We start from the raw sequence: 25,484 nt of genomic DNA on the forward strand, positions 1-25,484 counted from the left end.
TGTTCCCCACCACCAATTCCTGTGCAGTGTCCAATAAGGACAAACATACCAAGTCCCTTCTTCACTGCCCTGTCTACCTGTGACTCAACTTTCAAGGAATTCAAGGCCTCTTTGTTCAGCAACATGCCCCAGAATCTTACCATTAAGTGTATAAGTCCTGCCCTGATTTCCCTTTTCAAAATGCAGCACCTCGCATTTATCTAAATAAAACTCCCCCTGCCACTCCTCAGTCCATTAGCCCACTTGTCAAGGTCTTATCATACACTGAGGTAACCTTCTCCGCTGTCCACAACACCTCCAGCTTTAATGTAATTTGCAAACTTACTAACCATTCCTCCTATATTCACATTCAAATCATTGATATAAGTGACAAAAATCAGTGGACTCATTACTGAAGCTTGTGGTAATCTGCTGGTCACAGGCCTTCAGTCCGGAAAAACCCCTCTGTCTCCCAACTTTAAGCCAATTTTGCATCCAAATGGCTAGCTCTCCCTGAATTCCACATAATCTAACTTGCTAATTAGTCTACCATGTGGATCCTTGTTGAAAGCCTTGCTGAAGTCCATGTAGACAAGGAACATCACTCTGCCTTCATCAATCTTCTTTGTCATTTCTTCAAAAATCTTCAATTAATTTAATGAGACATGATTTCCCATGTACAAAGCCTTGTTGACTATTCCTAATCAGTTCTTGGTTATAGTCCAACAGGTTTATTTGGAAATACTAACTTTCGGAGCGCTGGTCTTGGCAATGACCAGATGAAGAAGCAGCGCTCTGAAAGCTAGTGCTTCAAATAAACCTGTTGAACTATAACCTAGTGTTGTGTGATTTTTAACTTCGAACACCCCAATCCAACATCAATACCTCCAAATCATAATCTGTTCTTGCCTTTCCAAACACTTTTAAGTCCTGTCTCTCAGACTTCCCTCCAATAATCTTACCCACCACTGAGGTCAGGCTCACCGGTCGACAGTCCCCTGTTTTCTCCTTTTCATTTTTCTTAAATAATGACACCACATTAGCCCTTCCAGCACCTCTCTGGTACATGCTATTTAAATCCCATTGAGAGGTCATGGAGTGCCCTGGATAAACTCCTAATCCTAACATTTGAACCCTATATAAAGCAGCAAGTCCAAATGACTGCACTGAACTGACAGCAGAGATTCCTCATTTATTTGTGGGACATGTAACATTAACCTACTAGTCTCACATTGCAAATGCCAGACTTGGCACAATGTGTGAGAAATGTTTCTTCCAGAGCCTGTAAAGGTTTCAAAGGTCATGAATATTATAAGACTTTTCCATTTACACAAGTCTATCACAGGAAACAAAATTTGTTACAAATATTTCGGAGTGCATTTACTACCGAGGAGCCTCGTTTAACCTGTGCAACAAATAATTCTTTCCTTTATGTTGCAGGGTGTCAGTATGTTTGACATGTGCTTCAAGACCTTTTTGTTTTTGTTACTGTTCATTGGAGCTTTTGTTATCCTCACAGCTGACTGCTGAAATCACGCCCCCATCACCTACAACAGTGCAGCCTGAGGGCAGTGAAAAATACACTTGTCAAAGATCAAGCTGTTTTGTGCAGACTGATAGGGCTAAAAGACAACTTATTTTTCTGTATTTTGTCCAATTCCACATTTGCTGCTGTCAGATCATCAACACCGTTTCTTAGATGCACTCATTCAACAAGAAAAAGCAGACAGTGGTGCTTGCAGGTTTTTTTCAACAAGAAAATGTCCATCCTGTTCCATTTCTATACAATGAGGATTTAGCGCTTTATTTGCTGCCCATACTTTGTCTAATTTCTAAACAGCTTTCCGAGTTGCACAAGTCGCACACTGAGAATTGACTGGATTGAATCTTGCTCACACAAACCTGTACATCCTCATGTAGCAATTAACTATTACTAATGGTCCATTGTTCCTCTTGCAGTTGGGCTGTTTTGAAACTTTTTGCTATCCATTAGAGATGTTTGAGGTTCATTGCAGGTTCGAAATTAGCCTGATTTTGAATTGGAACTGTAAGAGCATCAAGAACGTGTAAACTCTAGTTTGGCATGCAGAAGAGTTTGGCAAATTTTTGCCAGGAATAAGTATATCTGCTAGGAATTTATAATTGTTCAAATGGCCTTCATCATAACTTGCCATTTTGCAACATTCTTTGGTCTACTTATTTATTTCTTTATGTTTACTTGTGTTTAAATTTCCGGTCAGGTAGCAAGGCCTTCTCCTGGTGGTTGGATTTCCACTCAGAGAGAGAAAGTAGGAGCAGTAGTAGGCCATTCAGCCCTTCCAGTTTGCTTTCTTTTATTCACTCGTAAGACATGGGCACCACTGGGTGGGCCAACATTTATTGTCCACCCTTAGTTGAACTTCAGAAGGTTGGAGTGAGCTACCTTCTTGAACCGCTGCAGTCAATGTGCTGTAGATTGGCCCATAATACCCTGAGGGAGATTTTGACCCCACAATAGTGAAAGAACAGTGATATATTTCCAAGTCAGCCGAGTGACTTGGAGGGAAACTTGTAAATGGTGGTGTTCCCATGCATTTACTGCCATTGTCCTTCTAGATGGAAGTGGTTGTGGGTTTGAAAGGTGCTGTCTGAGGATCGTTAGTGAATTTCTGCAGTGCATCTTGTAGACAATACACACTGCTGCTACTCAGTGTCGGCGATGAGGGAGTGAATGATTAAGGATGTAGTGTTAATCAAGCTGACTATTTTGTCCTGGATGTTATTGGAGCTTGTGGGGAGTATTCCATCGCACTCCTGACTTGTGCTTTGTAGATGGTGGACAGGCTTTGGGGACTCAAGAGCTGAGATATTCACTGCAGTATACCTAGCCTCTGACCTGCTCTTGTTGTCACTGTGTTTATTTGGCAAGTCCAGTTGAATTTCTGGTAAATGGAAGTCCTCAGGGTGTTGATTGTGGGGGATGAAGTGATGGTAACACCATAGAGTATCAATGGATGGTGGTCAGATTGTCTCTTATCGGACATGTTCATAGCTTGCTGTTTTTGTGGCACAAATGTTACTTGCCATTTGTCAGCCCAAGCCTGGATATTGTTCAGATCTTGATGCATTTGAGCATGGACTGTATCAGTACCTGAGGAGTCGTGAATGGTGCTGAACATTGTGCAATCATCGGCAAACCTCCCCACTTCTGACCTTTTGATGGAGGGAAAGTCATTGATGCAGCAGCTAAAGATGGACAGGCCTGGGACACTATATTGAGAAACTCTTGCAAAGATGTCCTGGAGCTGAGATGACTGACTTCCAACAACCACCATCATCATCATCCTTGGTGCCAGTTATGAGTCCAACCAGCAAAGAGTTTGCTCCTGATTCCAGGTTTTTTAGGGCTCCTTAATGATATTCAGCCAAATTCAGCCTTAATGTCAAGGGCAGTCACTCTCACCTCACCTCTGGACTTCAGCTGTTTTGTCTGTGTTTGAATGAAGGTTGTAATGAGGTGAGGAGCAGAGTGGCCCTGGTGGAACACAAACTGGGCATCACTGAGCAGGTTATTGCTGAAGAGGCACTGCTTGATAGAATTGTTGATGACACCTTCCATCACTTTACAGACGATCAAGAGTAGACTGATGGACTGGTAACTGATCAGGTTGGATTTGTCCTGATTTTTGCATACAAGACAAACCTGGGCAATTTTGCACATTGTCAGGTAGATGCCAGCATTGTAAGTGTAGTGGAAGAGCTTGGCTAGGGGAGCTGAAAGTTCTGGAGCGCACGTCTTCTGTATTAAAGCTCACTGCACCAATCAATATGACCATGGCTGATCATCAAACTCCAATACCCTGTTTTCACTTTCTGCATTTGATGCCTTTAGTCCTCAGATCTGTAACTGACTCTTTCTTGAAGACATTCAATGTTTTGGCCTTGACCACATTCTGTGGTAGAGAATTCCACAGGCTCACCAGTCAGGATGAAAGAAGTTCTCCTTGTTTCCTAAGTGACGTACTCCCTATCCGAGAACAGGAATAATTATAATTTCTGTGATTTTCTGACCAAGATGAAACAGAAGAGAGTGAATACGAAAAGTTACAAGAATGTCAGTGAAAAGGTTGCAGAGGTGGAGGATGCGTGACAGACTGTATCAAAGGCTACAGACATGTCAAGAAAGGGAATGAGACTAAATTTACCTCAATGAAAGTCATATCAGAAGACTTGCACAATATTCAAGTGATTTTCTAACACTGTGTCTTTCCATCATCCATTTTGGTGCTACTCTCAGTTACAACCCCTGGGGGTCAGCATCACAGGAGTCGGTCAGAATCACATGCTTTGCAACAGGGTCATGGGACTGAGGTGAATAGTTCCTTGGCACATTGGGTTTCCATTCCATGTTACACTATCACAGTTCAGCAAGGGGGGAGGCAGGTGTGATACTGTCTGAAAAGGCAACAGGATGAGGACAGTTAATTCCAGCCTTCAGCACCATTACCCCACACTCACCCAAGGGTTTATGTGTACACTGCGCCAGTCAGTAGATTGGCAACTATCAGATCTGACCAGTTTTGTTACAAGGCACCAGAAATTGGGCCATAATAAACTCTGAGGTCTTTGCCTTACGTGACCTTCCAAGCAGATTATTTGCCTTTCACAGGAGTTAAAGTCAGGCATTTTATTAAAGTTAGGATCATGTCACCATCAATAATCTCAACAGTTCAGAAGATATAATGACAAAAACGTGTGTGTTTTCCCCTGCCTCTTTTCATAGCTCTTTGACAATTCCACTATGATATTACAGAGTTCAGTTTCTTCTGAAATAGAGGCATGAACTGCAATGATTGCTTTGAGGTAGTTTGAGCCTGCTATCAACCTGAACTGATGAAACAGACACCACACACAAGATTCGAAAGGATTGACTCACTCTGCAGCCCATCATCACAAGACTCACATGTGGAAAAGTACCAGGCATAATGGAAGCCACAATGTGCTTCTAATCACCAAACATCACAAAGGGTTACAAAACCCTCTCAGGACAGAGTTCTTTTGCTGCATACATATAGAAATCTCTATAGAGTAGGATTGTGACTTTCAGAGCATTAGATTGAGAAATATAGCTGCTGCTGGTGTTCTTTTAGATTTTTAACTCGGTCTCAATTAGGATATATTTTATTGCTTTAATAACAGAGAACCCAACTCATAGCCAAGGATAATGGTAATCTTACAGACACGTCAATTTAGTTTTGCACAGGTCATTTTAAAGGCAGCTTTAGTGTCACCTTAATTCCTGGCCAGAATAGAAATGATTGGTCAAGTCTCTTGTCAGTTTTAAGTTGAGGTTGCACTACTGGAAGTCATTAGGATTGATTTCATGCGCACAATCCTATCTGTAACAACCTTAACTTGCTGCATTTTGCATGAGGAATAATGTTACATTTACCGGAAGTCTCCCTCTTCTGTTTGCTGAGTGAATAGATTCTGTTTGCTGTGAGCAGTGTCCATGGACTGCTTGTTGAAAGTTCTGCCTGAAGTCCAAATCATGAGCTGACACATTGGTGTCGAGACTCACTGTATTTTTTTGTTCAGCTGCTTTCTGGAAAAATCCGTTAAAATGTGAGAAATGAAAAGTATAGTGTTAAGTACATTGCCACCTCCGCTCCCATCCTGTGCCCCAAGTTTTAATGGGAAGGTGAAACAGTAAATGGTTGAGGCCATTTTGACAGGAAACAATTTAGACTTTCCCATTGCTGTTCTCATTTTGCACAACAATTTGGACTGGTCAGCTGACTGAACTCTTTCTTCATCCTTTCCCAGTGTCATCTCCATCACTGGACACAGTGGGCACTAAATTGGAAAACTTTGAGGTGTTGGGTATTAGATAGTCCCAAACCTCGAGAGACAACTGTGACACCATGTTTTGAAGACCTTCTTGATCCTATCTTTCTCTCGTTCTAGGAGTGAGTGGTAGGAAAGAATTATATTTTTATTATGCCACTCACAAACTAAGATCAACCCTATGCGTTGATATACGTAATTAAATACTCCTATAGTCCCTTTTGTAACTTAGAAAGCATGGTGCTAGAGAAATACAATAAATAACTAGATATTCTGTTTTGTGATGTCAGTTGAACAAAAAGTATTCCGAACAACACCAGGAAAATGGTCCAGTTCCTCAAACGGTAACTTTGAATGATTTTGTGCATCTCCCTGAGTGTCTGTTAGGGCCTTGGTTGAACACCCCACCATCACATTTTGCCACTTGCAACAATACAGAACTCCCTTGTAGCTCAGGTTGAGGTTCTGGATGTAAGTTTGCTGGCTGAGCTGGAAGATTCGTTTTCAGACGTTTCATCACTATACTGGGTAACATCATCAGTGAGCCTCCGATGAAGCACTGGTGTTAGTGATCCGCTTTCTATTTATGTCTTAAGGTTTCCTTGAGTTGGTGATGTTATTTCCTGTGGTGATGTTATTCACTGTGGTGATGTCATTTCCTGTACTTTTTCTCAGAGGACGGTAAATGGGTTCCAAGTTGATGTGTTTCTTATAGAGTTCTGGTTGGAATGCCATGCTTCTAGGAATTCTCTCAATTGAAGCTGCATTAGAACATTATTTCAATGAGTCACCTATACTGCAGCACAGAGGAACTATGAAAAGCAGAGGAAAATCATCTGTCCAGTGTTTTCAAAAACGAACAGGTACCCAATGAACACAGTCTGCGGATTTCTCAGCAATAAACCCAAACAATCAGACAAAATGCATCCAGAAACCTTAGCCACTCCTCCCTACATCAAAGACATCTCGGAAATGACTGCCAGACTACTCAGACCCCTTGGCATCATGGTAGCCCACAAACGCAACAACACACTAAAACAGCAGCTAAAGACCCTATACAGACAACAAGCAAAACTAATGTCATTTACAAAATATTTTGCAAGAACTGTAACAAACACTACATTGGACAAACAGGCAAAAAAACTAGCCACCGAGATACATGAACATCAAACTAGCCACAAAAAGACATGACTCATTCTGACTAGTATCCTTACATACATGTGAGGAAATACACCACTTCAACTGGGACAACACATCCCCCCTAAGACAGGCCAAATACAGACATTCCTAGAAGCATGGCATTCCAACCAGAAGTTTATCAACAAACACATCGACTTGGACCCCATTTGCCACCCTTGGAGAAAAAGAACAGGAAATGACATCACTGCAGGAAATGACATCATCAACCCAAGGAAACCTAAACACATAAATAGAAACTGGTCACTAACACCAGTGCTACACCAGAGGCTCACTGATGATGTTATCTAGTATGGTGACAAAACGTCTGAAAACAAACCTTCCAGCTCAGTGAGCAAGCTCACATCCACAGAACTCCCTCACTACTGCACATAAGTTCCATCACAGAGATTATGTAGTCAAGTCTCTGGTGTGGGATATGAATCTGATAAGAAAGCTACCAACTGCTATATTCCATTTTACTTCCTTCCATTCGAATGAATAATAGGTTTTGCTTTCCTTTTTGCTTCTTTTCCAGACTCAGCTATAATCAAATCTGTCATGATATAGTTCGACTCTGTGTTTCTGTTAATCACCTCGACCCCATGCATGACCTTGTGCTCTGCAATCTCACTTACTGAAACCTTATGCTGTAAAGTTAGACTGCAATTGATTCAATGCTTGCCGCGTCAGGAATTGGATTTGCACACCGCCACTAACTCTGAACTTGATCTGTACACAGCCAATAATTCTGAACTTGATCTGTACAGAGACACTAACTCTGAACTGGATCTGTACACGGCCACTAATTCTGAACTTGATCTGTACACGGCCACTAATTCTGAACAGTCACAGCACTGGCAGGAACTCATTTGCAGCCCAAGGTGTGGTATCTGCACACTAAACCTGTGTAATTATTTTCTTTGGTTCTCACTACACTGGTCAGGAGCTCAGTTAGTGGTGGGGATAAGTTCACTCATTTGGCATGATGGATGGTTGGTATAATGCAGAGTGACACCAATAGTAAGGGTTCACCCCCATACCAGCTGAGTTACTGTAAAGGATTCTCTCTCTCTCCCTCTTGCTCTCTCCCTCCTTTCCTCTCCCACTTCCCCCACCTCCCACCAATCTGAGATGTAGTGACCCTCAGGTTAACCAACCGGCAGTCTTGAAAGAGAGAGCAGCCTTATGATCTGGTGACTTTATTGGATGGGAGCTGGGATGAATAACTTCTCATTCATGTTTTACACCAATGCTCAGGTAGAGCTTGTTGCATGATGCTGCTATTTCCCAGTCTAGTTTTACAGTGCAAAGACCAGCTTGAATGATACCTGGACTCCCAAATGGGAGTTTCGAGCAGCAACTGATTTAGATTAAACTGAAGTTAAAGGGCAATTGTATCAGTTTTCAAGATATAAAGGGGAACTTAAAGGGTTTAATTCACAGGATGGCCAGTTCAGCATTTATTGCCCATCTCTAATTGTCTGGAGGACAGTTAAGAATCAGCCACATTGATCTGGGTCTAAAGTTACATGTAGGCCCGACTGGGGAAGGACAGCAATTTTCTTCACAAAAGGACTTTCTTTCTTTTCCCCCAACAATCGACAATGGTTTCTCGGTGATCATTCGACTCCAGATTTTTATTAAATTCAAATTCTATCATCTGCTGCGAACCTAGATTCCCCAAATATTAACCAGGTCCCTGGATTAATAGTCTAGTGATAATACCCACCGGGCAATTGCCACCCCTTTAACACACTGGGAAAATCTATTTCTGCTCCCTAAGAAATGTAGGAATGGGATTAATAACCTGAATTGTAAGGCTGTATTTTCCATTCCATGCCTTGAGTGAGAGTGGAGGCGGAATGCTAAGAACAGAGCAATCTGTTGGTGGTGAGATTTGTCAGAGGGGCCTGAGTAGAGGATTAATGCCTGTTTCTTAAAGGCAGGCAGTCAGTCAGTTGTAAGTAATTCTGATCCCAATTGGTGATGATGCTGCAGTGGTTTGATTGTTCCATGTTTGACTACATGAGTCTAGTTAATGCTGTCTGCACAGTGTGCTTGATTTGGTAAGCCTGGGTGTTGACTCAAAGAGAGAAATAAATAGCTGCAGGAGTTACCTGGAAGAGCAGGGCAGCTAAAACAGCAGACACATGGAGTATTCATTTTGCAACACTATAAATAAAGTTTGAGCACATTTAAAAGGTAATGTTATCTCCATAGAGCTCTGAAACCAGTCAAACATATAAAATACACAACCGCAGTGGGGGGAGACAAGCAACTCCATGAAGAATTGAAAGCTCCAATCCTTGAGAGGGGACATCTAGCATCAAAAGCTGGTCCAATGATGCAAACCTTCCAACAAGCAGCATGAGCTTCTGCTACAAGGAGCTGTCTGCCTTCCCCTCTCTGAACTATTTAATTAGTTTTTCACCTCCAATGGCACCTCGTGCTCATTCACTTGTCTCAGTAGCGCCCACCTCCTCCAATGGGGCTGCCAACCTTCTGACTGCTACTGCCAGCAGCATCAGGAACACACTCACTGTCCTGAGCCAGATGGTGAGCCTAGAGGTGGATAGTTGCCAATCTGATTCGAGAGTGTGGTGCTGGCAAAGTACAGCAGGTCAGGCAGCATCCAAGGAGCAGGAGAATCAATGTTTCAGGCATAAGCCCTTCATCAGGAATGAGGCTTGTGAGCAAAAGGGCTGAGAGATAAATAGGAGCGGGGGGGCCACTGGGCTTGGGGGTATTGTAGCTAAGAGTGCGACAGGTAGATGGGGGTAAAGGTGGTAGGTCAGAGGGGAGGGTGGCGTGAATAGGTGGGAAGGAAGATGGACAGGTCATGAGAGCGGTGCCGAGTTGGAGGGTTGGATTTGGGATAAGGTGGGGGGAGGGGAAATCAGGAGACTGGTAAAATCCATATTAACCCTGTGTGGTTGGAGGGTCCCAAGGCGTAAGATGAGGCGTTCTTCCTCCAGGTGTCAGGTGGTTAGGATTTGTTGATGGATGAGGTCCAGTACCTGCATGTTTTTGGTGGAGTGGGAGGGAGAGTTAGTGTTTGGCCACGGGGTAGTCCTTCCCCCAGCCCCACTCCTCTCCCATTTATCTCTCCACCCCCTCCGCTCACAAGCCTCATTCCTGATGAAGGGCTTATGCTCAAAACAATGATTCTCCTGCTCCTCATATGCTGCTTGACCTGCTGTGCTTTACCAGCACCGCACTCTCAACTCTGATCTCCAGTATCTGTAGACCTCGCTTTCTGCTAGTTGCCAATCCGACATCCGTTCTCCAGATTGAGACTGTGCCACATTTTAAACCGTTCCAGACTGTGGGTTATCCATTAGTACCACACTCAAGGATCAGTTCAAGAATGGCTTGCTTATTCCTCACATGTACTCTGTTATCCCTGAAGGGGGCGCCCATATCTCCCGAGAGAACAGTCCTTGGTGTTTCGACAGCTGAGATTTGAGAATGGGCCATATGTATGAGCCTGTTGCCTTTGGAAAGAAAGCTTCAGTTGTCTGGTGTTCACAAGTTTGTTTCCATTGTCAGGGTCTTGAACCTCAAGAGAAAAGAATGTCCTCCGAATCAATTCTTTCAGAAATACTTCAACATGCAAGAGGTGGTTTAAAATTGGCACTGACATTTGCAAATGTGAATTGATACTAGATCAATAATTAATTCTAAATCTGAGACTGCCCATTTTTGTTGATGAAAGGTATTAAATGGTAAGTGGAAAAGCAGTAAGTTCACAGATTAGCCATGACCTCATTGACTGGTAACACAGACTTTGAGGGGCTGAATGGCCTTCTCCTTTAACTACAGTTCTACGAATGTTTGATTTTTTTTCCACCAGCAGCCTCGGAGATTGACTGAAAGATTGATAAGAGGAATATAAATTGAATTTGGAAGTACAGTTAATTGATAAACAAAATTACTGAAACAGTCACAGTTGATTCAACGGATAACCCATGAATTGTTTTTCCTCAACTGAACATTATTACTGAACTGTTTCATTTTCTCAATATGAAAATGATTATATTTTGAAGAGAAAGGACAGGGAAGCCGATTCTTTATGCATTTAATCGAATATTTCTCTGCTCTCTTTTTATTCTGGTCTCTTACTCATCCGTGACTTTTGTCTGTATACCATTGACTGTTGTGCAACTCCTTCCCAAAAGCATTATGGGTATGCCTGCACCAAATAGTTCAAAAAGGCAGCTCATCACCATCTTCTCAAGGGCAACTGGGGATTGACAATACATGCTGGCCCAGTCAGGAATGTCTACATCCCATGGATGAATAAAGGAAACTGTACATGCCCAAGACCTGTTCCCTCCTTAAACCCTTTGATGCTGCTTAGTATCTTATCTCTTTGGTAAACCTTTCAGTGATGTATCCCCTGATGCAACTTAATGCCAATTTTATTTGATAACTTTTCTGTGCAGAGATAAGCGCTGTTTCATTCTGAAATATGCAAGCTGTTTGTTCTTAGTTGAAGGAACGTCAGAAATGAGCTGCCTGTTTCACCACTTCTTTTCTCTGTGTTTTATTCCAGCGTGTGATCTGATGAACCAAGGCATTTTGGCCCTTGTCAGCTCCGTTGGCTGCATGTCAGCTGGGTCCCTCCAATCGTTGTCAGACGCCATGCACATCCCACACCTCTACATACAACGAACAACCTCTGGATCGCCAAGGAGTGGCTGTGGCCTCACTAGGACCAGCAGGAATGATAACTACACTCTCTATGTCCGGCCGCCAGTGTATCTGAATGAAGTCATTCTCCAAGTCATCTCGGAATTTGCCTGGCAAAAGTTCATCATTTTCTATGACAGCGAATATGGTAAGTAACAACATGTACTGTAAAATAATGTGGCTTTCCTTCACTTTAGTTGTTATGGAGAATTGGACCTTTGATTACTCCAGTTTAACAGGTGAGGAGGAACAGGGGATGTAAGTTTGAACTGTCTAAGAGTAAGAATATTTGGAATGTTAAGCAGTTCTCATTTTTATCTGTTCATGGGATTTGAACATCACTGGCTACGCTCACTTTTAATTCCATTCCATCCATTATTTGAGCCTGTGCTTGAGGTAGAGGGACACTACAACACTGTTAGGGTAGGAGTTCCTTCATTTTCATCGGAGGATTAATGATGTAGATTAGTGGCAATGCGTGACTGAGTGGAATTGAATGTCACAGTTTTCCAATGCATCTGGATGATGCCTGCCAAAGGAAGTGGTGGAGGCTGGTACAATTGCAGCCTTTAAATGGCATCTGAATGGGTATATGAATAGGATGTGCTTAGAGGGATATGGTCCAAGTGCTGGCAAATGGGACTAGATTAGATTAGGATGTTAGGTTAGGACAAGTTGGACCAAAGGGTCTGTTTCCATGCTGTACATCTCTATGACTTTATGACTGAATGGCACCCTTGTTTTCTAAGTGCTAGAGCAGTCTTGGGTTTGGAGGATGCTGTCAAAGAATGCTTGGTGAGTTTCCGCAGTATATCGTGCAGATGGACACACTCTGTCCTTCCTTGATGTGTGGGGTGAACCATTTAAGGTGGTAGATGGGGTGTTGATCAAATGGACAAATCTGTCTTGGAATGTATCAGGTATCTTGAATATGGTTGGAACTGTAATCATAAAGGTAAGTGGAGGGTATATTCCACGATACTCCTATCTTGTCCTTTGTAGATGGTGGCCAGGCATTAGGTAGAAGGAAATAAATTACTCAATATAGAACTTTATGTCTCAGGGCCACAGTATTCAAATTGTCTCTCCAGTTAACTTCCTGGTCAATGGTAACCACAGGATGATTGCAATAGAAAGATTTAGTGATCTCAATGTCATTGAATGTCTTGTGGAGATGGTGAGACTTTGTCTTGTTGATGATAGTGATAGTTACTGGCCAACATTTGTGTGATGTGAATTTTATTTGATACTTATTAGCCCAAGTCTCAATCTTTGTGGGATCTTACTGCACATGGTCATGGCCTGGGATGTTTTTTGAATGGTCTTGAACATTGTCAGAAGTCACATGACATGAGGTTATAGTCCACCGGGCTTTTTTGAACTCATAGGCTTTTGGAGTGCTGCGCCTTCGTCAAGTGAAGGTTTTGAACATGGTGCACTCATCATTGACCATCCCAATTTCTGACCTTATGCTGGAATGAAAGCGGTTGATGAAGGAACTGAACACCTCACAGAGAAACCTCTGCTGTGATTTTCAGTGACTGAGATATCTGACATTCAAAACTTACAGTCATCATCCTCTGACACCACCCAATAGAGAATTTATCCTTTATTCAATCGACTGCCACTTTACCAAGTCTGCTTGATAGTGTGGTGCTCGAAAAGCACAGCAGGTCAGGCAACATCCGAGGAGCAGCAGAAGCGATTAGATTAGATTAGATTACTTACAGTGTGGAAACAGGCCCTTCAGCCCAACAAGTCCACACCGACCCGCCGAAGCACAACCCACCCATACCCCTACATTTACCCCTTACCTAACACTACGGGCAATTTAGCATGGCCAATTCACCTGACCCGCACATCTTTGGACTGTGGGAGGAAACCGGAGCACCCGGAGGAAACCCACGCAGACACGGGGAGAACGTGCAAACTCCACACAGTCAGTCGCCTGAGGCGGGAATTGAACCCAGGTCCCTGGCGCTGTGAGGCAGCAGTGCTAACCACTGTGCCACCGTGCCACCCACGGTGTTTTAGGCATAAGCCATTCATCAAGAGGGCTCATGCCCGAAACGTTGATTCTCCTGCTCCTCGGATGCTGCCTGACCTGCTGTGCTTTTCCAATACCACACTTGCGACTCTGATCTCCAGCACCTGCAGTCCTCACTTTCTCCAAGTCTGCTTGATGTCATACTTAGTTAAATGCTGCAACAATATTAAGGGCAACCCCTCTTCCCTCATGTCTGGAATTCAGCTCATTTTTCCACATTTGGTCAAAGCTAGTAACAAAATTTGAAGACCGGTAACATTGGTAGAATCTAAACTGAGTATCAGGAAGTAGGTTATTGTGTAAGAATTGTAACTGGAGAGCAATCTCAGTGATGCTGTTCCTCACTTCAATGATGATTGGAAACAGGATGATAAGGCAGAGAACAGTAAGATTGGATTTGTCCTGTTTGTTATGGATAGGCAATACCTTGGCCAATTTTCCAGCTTGTTAGGTAGATACCAGTGTTGTCATTGTTTGACACAACAGGTTAACTAAGGGAGACCAGATCTTCATAATACTGTCGGATGTTGTCAGGGTATCCTGTACCGAATACCCACACACACTTCTTCACATCACATGGAGAGCTGGGTTCCTTGAGATATTACTAGCTGGAGTGGTGAGCACTGACCCTCTACTGTCATGAGCCAAATGGACCAGATCCTGATTTGGACATTAATCACATCCACATAGAAGGGAACTGTTTTTGTGGTTAATATTTGATCCATGAGATCTTCTACACTGCTTTTGCTCACCAGGGGTGGGGGGGGGGGGGGGGGGGGGGGGGGGGGGTGGTGTTGTGTGTGGGGGAGGGGGGAAGCGGTTGGAGTGTAATTTTCCAAGGATTGTTCACGTTATGGGGTTCTAGAATTTTTCACTCTGATTTTTTTTGTCCTTCGCAAGAGATTACACAACAGAGAATTCAGTGTCCAATTCTGTTGTTCCAACCATCCTAGTACAGGGTAGATGAGTCAACTAGTCTTTTCTTCCCCATTAGTTTTGTGTATGGTGATGTTATAAACTAAAGTGCACCCTTCATGACAACCATACTTTACATTCATGAGATGGTAGCTCATTGGATTTTAAGAGCTGAAAATGTGTTGCATCCAAGGAGCATGGGATTCGACGTTTCGGGCATAAGCCCTTCTTCAGGAATGAGGAAAGTGTGTCCAGCAGGCTAAGATAAAAGGTAGGGAGGAGGGACTTGGGGGAGGGACAATGGAGATGTGATAAGTGGAAGGAGGTCAAGGTGAGGGTGATAGGCCGGAGTGGGGTGGGGGCGGAGATGTCAGGAAGAAGATTGCAGGTTAGGAGGGCGGTGCTGAGTTCGAGGGATTTGACTGAGACAAGGTGGGGGGAGGGGAAATGAGGAAACTGGAGAAATCTGAGTTCATCCCTTGTGGTTGGAGGGTTCCAGGTGGAAGATGAGGCGCTCTTCCTCCAACCGTCGTGTTGTTATGGTCTGGCGATGGAGGAGTCCAAGGACCTGCATGTCCTTGGTGGAGTGGGAGGGGGAGTTAAAGTGTTGAGCCACGGGATGGTTGGGTTGGTTGGTCCGGGTGTCCCAGAGGTATTCTCTGAAACGTTCCGCAAGTAGGCGGCCCGTCTCCCCAATATAGAGGAGGCCACATCGGGTGCAGCGGATGCAATAGATGATGTGTGTGGAGGTGCAGGTGAATTTGTGGTGGATATGGAAGGATCCCTTGGGGCCTTGGAGAGAAGTAAGGGAGGAGATGTGGGCGCAAGTTTTGCATTTCTTGAGGTTGCAGGGGAAGGTGCCGGGAGTGGAGGTTGGGTTGGTGGGGGGTGTGGACCTGACGAGGGAGTCACTGAGGGAGTGGTCTTTTCGGAACACTGATAGGGGAGGGGAGGGAAATATATCCCTGGTGGTGGGGCCCATTTGGAGGTGGCAGAAATGACGGCAGATGATATGCTGTATGCGGAGGTTGGTGGGGTGGTAGGTGAGAACCAGTGGGGTTTTGCCCTGGTGGCGGTTGGAGGGGTGGAGCTCAAGGGCGGAGGAGCGGGAAGTGGAGGAGATGCGGTGGAGAACATCGTCAATCACGTCTGGGGGGAATCTGCGGTCCTTGAAAAGGATCCATCTGGGCTGTACGGTATTGGAAACGGTCCTCCTGTGAGCAGATGCGGCGGAGACGAAGGAATTGGGAATATGGGATGGCGTTTTTACAGGGGGCAGGGTGGGAGGACGTGTAGTCTAGATAGCTGTGGGAGTCAGTCAGTTTATAGTAGATGTTGTGTTGATTCGGTCAGCTTTCTCCTCATTGGATTTTAAGACACAACTACAAATGAAATATTATTAAGTATGAATGTTTATTGGACTATGAGGGATATGGCAGTACGTTAGCTATAATTATGGATTAGTAATCCAGGTAGTTGTGATTTTAAATATCACTAGACAAGTTACGAAATTGAACCCAAAGCCTGAAAATAAAGCTCTTAAGTTAAAAATAAATGCTTTGACAACTCATTTCATAAACTCAGTAGACAGCTGAGCCAAGCACAGTAGAAAAATTTAGAGTTTATTCACACTTTGTGCTGATCTGAGTCAGGAAAGTCACTTTAAATTGTTGCAGTTTGCCAGAACAATACCAGGAAAAACCACCCTATAAAACAATACCAGGATTCTAACGCCAGGTTTCGATACAATAACCCCAATGAGCATGAGACTGGGTGACCTCACAGTGGCTGATACTGACCAGGTCTTGGGAAGAATAGTTAGTTGAAGGACAGTACGTGGGGTTACTGTACACTAACAAGAGGTTCAATGTCTCAAGAAGGGAGCAAAAGCTGAGAAGAGGCAGAAATTTCAGCCAAATGCCAATCTTTCAAAGTTCATAAGCAGAGAAGAAAAACCTCAGTGAATTTAATTTAATTTTTATTGATGTACACTGATATTTCAACCCTAAATTCCTGTCATTTTCCCCAGGAAAGCCCAGTAATTCTCCAGATGTTGCGATCCCTTCCCCTGGAGCTAACTCACAATTCCCTCCTCAGGGCTATCCTGTTCATGTGGTTGTTTTCACTCAGTAGCACAGTGTCCATATTTCCCAAAACCAATGCTACTTTAGAATTCTTTTGTTTTCAGATGGCTGACACTTATTGCCCATCTTGCAAAAGATAGTTCTTCCAGCAGAGACAGATAAATCTCTTTCTCTTTTCTGAAGCAAATGCTCATAACATCCAACTCTACGCCCAAAGACCAATCTTCCTGAGCTGTGCATATGCCAGCCAATACTGTGCTTACCCTCGAAAGAAAACTGCAGCAAGTTTCTATCAATCGCTTGCCAAGCACTCCTGCAGTGTATTTGATTAGCTGTCAAGGTTCCAGTATGCATATTGGCTTTGACGTGGCTTAGCAAACGTCTAATTAAAAAGGGCTTGACTTCTAAATGTTCGGTCTGTAAGACCGTTAAATCTAGAGTGACAGAGAAATATGAAAATGAATAAAGGAGGTTGTTTTTTAAAATTATTTTTCTCATTGAACACTGGTAGATAATTTCCAAATGCATCTTGTCTGCCTTCATCCCAGATGAGAATTAATAACGAACAATAATACATTATTAGAATGAAAGTCAGATTGCAGAATACCCCTATTGTTTGAATTATAGGACTGGAATTTTCAATGAACAGCAGGTTAGGCAGCATCCAAGGAATAGGAAATTCGACGTTTTGGGCATAAGCCCTTCATCAGGAATCATGCCCGAAACGTCGAATTTCCTATTCCTTGGATGCTGCCTAACCTGCTGTGCTTTAACCAGCAACACATTTTCAGCTGTGATCTCCAGCGTCTGCAGACCTCATTTTTTACCCTGGAATTTTCAATGAATTGGTTTAATACTGAGCATAGCAGAGTAAAGCAGTTGCAGCTTTTACCCTCACAGTATTAGCCAATCTCTGATACGGATGGTGTCATAGCTAAAGGGCAGCAATCATTTGTTATGATTTTTCCTGGTTTTAGTTGTAGTGCTGTGAGTAACACTCCAACTTCTGATGCTGAATGTTGTGAGTTAAAGACCCACTGCAGAGAAATGAGAACAAATATCTCGGCTGATGATCCGGTGCCATGCTGAGAGTATGCTGGAAGGTGCTGATTTACAGATGATGCTTCAAACTGAGGTCCTGCTCTAATGTAGACATAAAGGATCCAGTGAAAACTACTTCAAAGCGGGATTGACAAATTCTGTCTGGACGTGTTCTCTGTGATATATGCTAAGAGGTTATTTCCTCTCTGGCAGAGTTTAGGACTGGAGGGCATAATCTCAGAGTGAGCATAGAGATGAGGACCTACTTCTTGCATAGATTTCTTTACCACACAGGGCTATTGAGGCTGAATCCTTAAGAATATTCAAGGCTTTAATGGACAGCTTCAATTAGTAAGGGAAACAAGGGTTGTGAGGAAAGGCAGGAAAGTAGAATTCAAGATAATCAGATCAGCCATGATCTTATTGAGTTGCAAAGTAGATTTGGTGGGCTGAGCTGTCTATTTCTGATCCTGATCTTATGGTCTTGGACTATAATTATTTATAAATTCTCATGACAAAGCAGATTGTGGGGACAATATCATGTTGCTAATTATATATTACAAAGGTGACTATATTTCTTGGCTGTAAAATGCTTTGGGCATGAAATGTGCTTTAGAAATGTTGTTCCTGCTTGTGTTTACCACCCAGTAAGATATGAGGACCTAAAAATGTCACTCATGAGCAACATTGTTGCTTTGGAGTCTAAAGGTTGATGTCTCAAAACCATGTCAGAGACTTGAGAGTCAAATTCATCTTGTCATTCCAGTGCAGTCCTGAGCTGTTGGAGAAGCTCTCTTTAAATTAGATGTTTGACCCAGGCACAGCCTGTCCTCTGCAGACTGTGTCAGTATTTTTTAAAAAAACAGGCAAGTTCTCCCCAACCAATATTTATCTCTCAACCAACATTATTAACAGCAAATGATTCGCTGCACTTTGGATGCTGCCTGAAGTGCTGTGATCTCCCAGCACCACTAATCCAGAATCTGGTTTCCGGCATCTGCAATCAATGTTTTTACCTAGCAAATGATTTGGTTTCATTGCTGTACGTGGGATATTCTGCATACAATTTGACTGCTATGCTTCCTGCATTGATACCACGCATACAGTTCAAAAGTAATAAAATCAGAAATTGAAAGTCTCATCAGGGCAGGCAACAGCTGTAGAGAGGAAGCAGAGTTTGTTTTGAATCCAATGACCCTTCTTCAAATCTGAAACGTTAACCCTGCCTTCTCTCCACAGATAGACAAGGCAGGCGGCTGGAAGAACACAATAAGGCAAACAGCATCAGGCAGTGGAGAAATCAACGTTTCATGTTACACCCAAAACGTTGACTTCTCCACCTCCTGTTGCTGCCTGGCTTGCTGTGTTCTTCCAGCCTCCTGCTTATCTATCTGCGAATCCTGCATCTGCTGTTTTTTTTTGTCTCTTCTCTCCACAGCTGCTGCCCGACCTGAGGAGTTTCTTTCCAGTAATTTCTGATTTTGGTTTCTTTGTGATACTTCAAAAATATTTCATTAGTTATAAAGCACTTCCAGAGGTCATTGAAAACCAGATTTTTCCTTTAATTAGTCGAGGAGAAAGTGAGGACTGCAGATGCTGGAGATCAGAGCAGAAAATGTGTTGCTGAAAAAGCACAGCAGGTCAGGCAGCATCCAGGGAACAGGAGATTCGACATTTCGGGCATAAGCCCTTCTTCAGGAATCATTCCTGAAGAAGGGCTTATGCCCGAAACATCGAATCTCCTGTTCCCTGAATGCTGCCTGACCTGCTGCGCTTTTTCAGCAACACATTTTCAGCTTTTCCTTTAATTACCACAGTGGAAGTGTAACTCCCCATCCACTCCCCCTTGTGTGCAGCTGAAAAGATTGGCTAGGCCTAGGTGAAGAGAAGCTCTGAAGAGGAGTAGAAGGTCCTTTGGTGTGACAGTCCAGAACGAGGGGCTGGAAACTTAAAATTCTAGTATGACTGAGAGATGATGTCAGGAAGCAACCTTTCACACATAGGAGTGTGGAGATCAATGAAGTTAAAAATCACACGCACCAGGTTATAGTCCAACAGGTTTATTTGGAAGCTTTGGTTTTAGAGCGTTGCTCCTTCATCAGGTGGATGTGGAAAAGAAAATCGTAAGACACAGAATTTATAGCAAAAGTTTACAGTGTGATGTAAGTAAAATTATATATTGAAAAAGACCTGGATTGTTTAAGTCTCTCATCTTTTAGAATGAAAATGTTGGTTTCAGTTCTTTCATACGTAAATCACAGAATGTTTAAAAGTCACATTTTCAAGTGAACTTTAACAATTGGTGTCATGTCAGCCCCAGATAATGCATTTAAGGCCTGAGCTGCCCTGTGTGAGGCTGTCTGTGGTCAGACTGATTCTAATCTAAAAAATGGATTTACAGAATCTTACATGGATGCATGCAGTTTTTGAGCAAAGTGAAATGTAATTCTATAAGTACAAATTCACCCCACAAACTTATATGTGTACGTGTGCATGTGGGTGTTTAGGGGGGTGGTATTGAGTATCTGTGAGAGAGTGTGTATGTGTGTGAGTGTGATTGTAAAGGGGTATTAGTCTGTGAGAGGGTGAGTGTGGGAGTGGACCACTGAAGTGTTCTCTGACTGAGAGGGAACTCTTCAGTGGTCCAGGACATTCAACCTCGGACCTTCAGGTGACTGTCCTCCAAGGTGGACTTCGGGACAGGCAACAATGCAAAGTGGCCAAGCAGAGGCTGATAGCCAAGTTCGATCCCCATGGGGATGGCCTCAACCGGGACCTTGAGTTCATGTCACACTACAGGTGACCCCACTGCATTATACACACACACACAGACAGACGTACACACACAGACACTCCTACATACACATACACACTCCTCCACATGCATACACGCACTCCTACAGACACACACACTCTTCTACAGACCCCTACACTCACGCAGACCCTCTCTCATATGCTCACACATACACTCCCACACTCACACATGCACCCTCTCACAGACTTATAGCCCTTTACACTCACACTCACACACATACATACACTCTCTCACAGACGTACATAACGCTCCCCACCACCACCACCAGACACACTCCCACATGCACACATGCACATATAAGTTTGTGGGCTGAATTTGTACTTGCAAAATTACATTTCACTTTGCTCAAAAATTGCATGAATCCATGTAAGATTCTGTAAATCCATTTTTTAGATTAGAATCAGTCTGACCATCGTGGCACAGACAGCCTTACACAGGACACCTCACCCCATAAATGCATCATCTGGGGCTGACATGACACCAATTGTTATCGTTTATTTGAGTATGTAACTTTTAAATGTTCCGCAATTTACATGTGAAAGAACTGAAACCAAAAAGTTCATTCTAAAAATGAGAAACTTAACAAACAATCCAGGTCTTTTTCAAGATAAATTTCAGTTGCATCACACTGTAAACTTTTGCTTAAATTCTGTGTCTTACGATCTTATACTCCAGAACCACCCGATGAAGGAGCAGCGCTCCGAAAGCTAGTGCTTCCAAATAAACCTGTTGGACTATAACCTGGTGTTGTGTGATTTTTAACTTTGTACACCCCAGTCCAGCATCTCGAAATCAACGATAAGAAGTGTCAAAACCAAGTTTGATAAATTCATATACAGCGGAGAATATTAAGGGGGATGGAACTCATGCAGATAAATAGTGTTATAATACAGTGCAGTCCTGATCTGATTATGTGGTAGACCATATCCGAGGGAGCTGAACTATCTGCTCCTGATCATCTGAGTAACCACACATTGCTGAATATTAAGGCTCAGGAATGGTGAAAAACCCCACAGGATGAATATTTAGAAATTTCTGTCACTCACAGATTGAAAATCACGCAACACCAAATTATAGTCCAGCAGGTTTACTGGAAGTGCTGGCTTTCAAACTGCTGCTCCTTCAACAGGTGACTGCCACATCATGACTCACAGATTTGTGTGACTCAATTAAGAAATGGAGGAATCCAAAAATAACTACAGCTTGGATTTGTTCTACCATTTCTTGGTAGCTTTTTAAAAAAGCTTTATGAGCAAAGATTTTTCATGATAAATAGTACTTAGTTTTACAGAGCTGCTGTTATTTGAAAGTTGTTTCCAGAAAGTAGTCACTTCACATGTTTTCAGTGATAGACATGGTCAAAGAAGATATTACGAGTCAATAAATTCACTTCTGCCTGAAGACATTAAGTCAATAACTCCTTGCTTCCTTCAACAATTTTTCTCTCTGTAGTCTGATCTGAGAGATGGTGCCTGTTATCGCATAGTCAATCATGGACTGAGAATCAAAAGGCATCACTGGAGGTGATAACCCAACCCGACAGTAATTTCACCATGATGTGTAGAAAATATCAGTTCAAGTGTAAAAGTCACATTGACCTGAAATAAAGACTTGTATTTAGATAACACCTCTCCCAACCGCAGGAAATCCCAAAGACCTTTATCACCAATTAAGTACTTTGAAGGTGCGAGATCTGTTGCAAGGCATAATATGTAGTAACCAATTCACGCACAGCAAACTCCCACAAGCAGTAATGACTATAATCTGTTTTAGTAATGTTTATTGAAGAATAATCATGATCAACTGTTCTTCTTCAATGTAATCATAGACTCTTACAGCACGGAAACAGATCCTTCGGTCCAACCAGTCCATGCTGGCCATAATCCTAAACTAAACTAGTCCCACCTGCCTGCTCTTGAACCATAACCCTCCAAACCTCTTCTGTTCATAAACTAATCCAAATGTCTTTTAAATGTTGTAATTGTACCCACATCCACCAATTTACAAGTTTTGAGAAAGTTTGTAGCTCAGGTTACATCCAGCCACCACTTCCTCACGAAGTTCATTCCACACACGAACCACCATCTGTGTAACAAAAACTGTCCCTCATGTCTTTTCTAAATCTCTCTCCCTTCACCTTAAATAGTGTTTTGGCATCTTTCATGCAGACCTGAGAGTGCAGAGAAGGCCTTGATTTGAAATCTAATTTGAAAATTGGCAGCTTTGACATTGCAGCATCCCAGTATTGCAGTTTTAGCATCACCTAACTGTTTAGATGCTCTAGGAGTTGGAACAGGAGTCAAACCACAACCCTAGACATAGAGGTGGAAGTGCTATCAAATGAGCCACAACTCCGTGCACTGATACAAAGTTCACAGCACAATAATCTCCAAGAGAAAAGAGCACTGAAGCATTTTTGGATCGCTGTTGTATATGAGTTGGGAGTTGTGGGAGGCCAGGATCAATGCAAGGATATGGAAAGTGGAATAACAAATCCATTGTTTAACCCTTTATACAGGGTTTCCATGTGAACTTAAAGTCCTGCTCAGATCAGGCTTTGTACTAATGTCTTTATGTGTGCTCATAAAGAGGGCAGGAAGGGGGCATGAGTGGACTTAACTTTGGCTGATGATGCAAATGAATAAGGTGAGGCAGTGGTGGTGTGGTATCATTGCTAGGCTGTTAATCCAGAGACCAAGGTAATGCTCTGGGGACTTGGGTTCAAATCCTGGATTGGCAGGTTGTGGAATTTGAATTCAATTCTTTTAAAAATTGCAAGTAAGTCTAATGAAACCAATGCCGATTGTTGGACACATCCATCTGATTCACTAATGTCCTTTAGGGGAAGAACTTGCTCTCCTTATCTGGTCTGGCCTACATGTGACTCCAGGTGTACAGCAATGGGGCTGACTCTTAATAGCCATCTGAGCAATTAGGGATGGGCAATAAATGCTGGCGTGGCCAGAAACGGTCACATCCCATAAATGAATTTTTAAAAATGAAATTAGATAACCTTTACACAATTGTACTTGCCATTAACTTCAATGAAAATGAGAATCAGACCTGGAGTATATTGGAAAATCAACTCAATGTTACTCATTTTACATTAATGTTCATTGTTAAAATTACCCTGAAAGCATTGCACAGATAAAATATAACAATTCTGACCTCTTGTGTATCCTTAAGTTTCTACACTCCCCTATTGGCTGTTATGCTGTCAACTGCCCAGACTCCAAACCCTGTAAACATTTCCGTATTCCTTCTTCCCTCCTCCTTTAATATGCTTTAATGGTGTCAAATTTTGTCTGATAATGCTCTCATGAAGCTCCTTCAGATATTTCACTACATTAAAGTTATGATATGAATACAAGTTGTTTTTGTTACATTCTTCAGTTTTCAAGTTTGACTCTTAGTCTTTTGACCTCGTAAGTGAGAGGAGCTGTCAAAATTCTTGACATCTGGTCATTTAAAATATCTGGGGGTTATTATCGTTAGTATCAGAGATATTGCCTGGGCATGCATCCGGTAGATGAATGGTATACTGACCTAAAAGATTGGAAAGTTTGTAAGAGTTCATTTTTGTATTTTGGTCAGTGCCTAAAGGGTTAGCATTCACTAGATACAGGGCAGAGGTAGAAGTAGAGAGATCTGTTTAGTTGGTTCTCTGTCCTCATTGAAGCATCCTGAAGATACTCATAAGCTGTTAGCTTTGTGCCATCTGTGCGAGAGTTGCTTTGCCATTCTAATGAGATTAGGGAGAGGTCATTTCTCTTAAACTTCAGCTTCTTCCTCTGATAAATCTTAAAAAAATAATTTTTCTAAATCTTTAAAAACTGATGTTGAATGGGGAGGGGGAAAGTAGTTAATATAACACATGCTTTACACTTTTATGAGGGTGTGATGTCACTGGCAAGACCAGCATCTGTAGCCCATTCTTAATCTCTCTCTAACTAAGTGGCTTGTAGGGAACTTGGGAGTCAACCTCATTACTAGCTATACATGGTGAGATTCGGTAAGGATGGCGGATTTCCTGGATGCTATAACCACCATGAATGAGATTAGCTTTACACTGCAGATTAGTCAACTGGACTTAAAACCCATCAGCTGCCATGGAGTAACTTAATTCCATATTCCAGAACATTCTCCTGAGCTTCTGATTTACTGTTATCATGAAACTACCATTTTCCCTCATCTCCTGGAGTCTATAATTGGGGGTGTGCTGTAAAAAGGTAGGAAATTACACAAGATACTTATTTCAAAATAAGCACTAGATTGGTCCCAGCCAGAGTATGTCTTTCATTTTTGGGCACTCCACACACAGGGAAGAATTTGAAGGCTTATTTGCAAAGGTGACAGGAGAAATATATCAGAATGGTTTCAGGGACTGCATTTGCATTGTCAAACGAGAGGGATCTCACTGCAGCAGGGAATGTTGAGGAGATTTGAGAGAGTTAGTAGTGATACAAACATGTAGAATTAAACAAAGAGAAGCTATTACCAATGATTTGAAAAGTTGTTGAACAGTGGAGGCAAATTGGCAAACTGAATCAGAGTCGACAAAGGGGAAATGTTTATGCAGTGCTTGAGGTTAGGGTTAACGTAATAGATTTATGCATACAGATTCAATAGTGGCCTTCGAAAGGGAATTGGTTAAATACTTCAATGAGAAAATATGTTCAGGGACATGGGAGTGGAACTAAATAGAAGGCGCTTTGAAAATGTTGACACAGAATTGATGGGCCAAATGACCTCCTTCTGTGGTGCACTGCTGTGCGATTCTATGATGTTGCCATGTGCCAGCATGTTCTTTCAGGTTGTCTCTGAGACTTGGAGTGGCCTCTAACTGGGGTCTCAGTGGTAGGCTGAAGAATATACGGCCATAGCAAGATTATTTTTAAAACTTTCT

At 42.6% G+C, this 25,484-nt stretch overlaps 1 protein-coding gene across 1 annotated transcript in view; it reads left to right on the forward strand.

The window, feature by feature from the left end:
- Window positions 1-25,484, forward strand: part of grid2 (glutamate receptor, ionotropic, delta 2) — a 982,254-nt gene that overhangs the window by 637,386 nt on the left and 319,384 nt on the right. The window contains exon 3 of the mRNA XM_060851484.1: window positions 11,540-11,824. Coding sequence (XP_060707467.1) covers window positions 11,540-11,824 — 285 coding nt within the window. The remainder of the gene's footprint in view (window positions 1-11,539; window positions 11,825-25,484) is intronic.

This window comes from Hemiscyllium ocellatum, chromosome 36 (genome assembly GCF_020745735.1).
Source record: "Hemiscyllium ocellatum isolate sHemOce1 chromosome 36, sHemOce1.pat.X.cur, whole genome shotgun sequence".
Lineage (NCBI taxonomy): Eukaryota > Metazoa > Chordata > Chondrichthyes > Orectolobiformes > Hemiscylliidae > Hemiscyllium > Hemiscyllium ocellatum.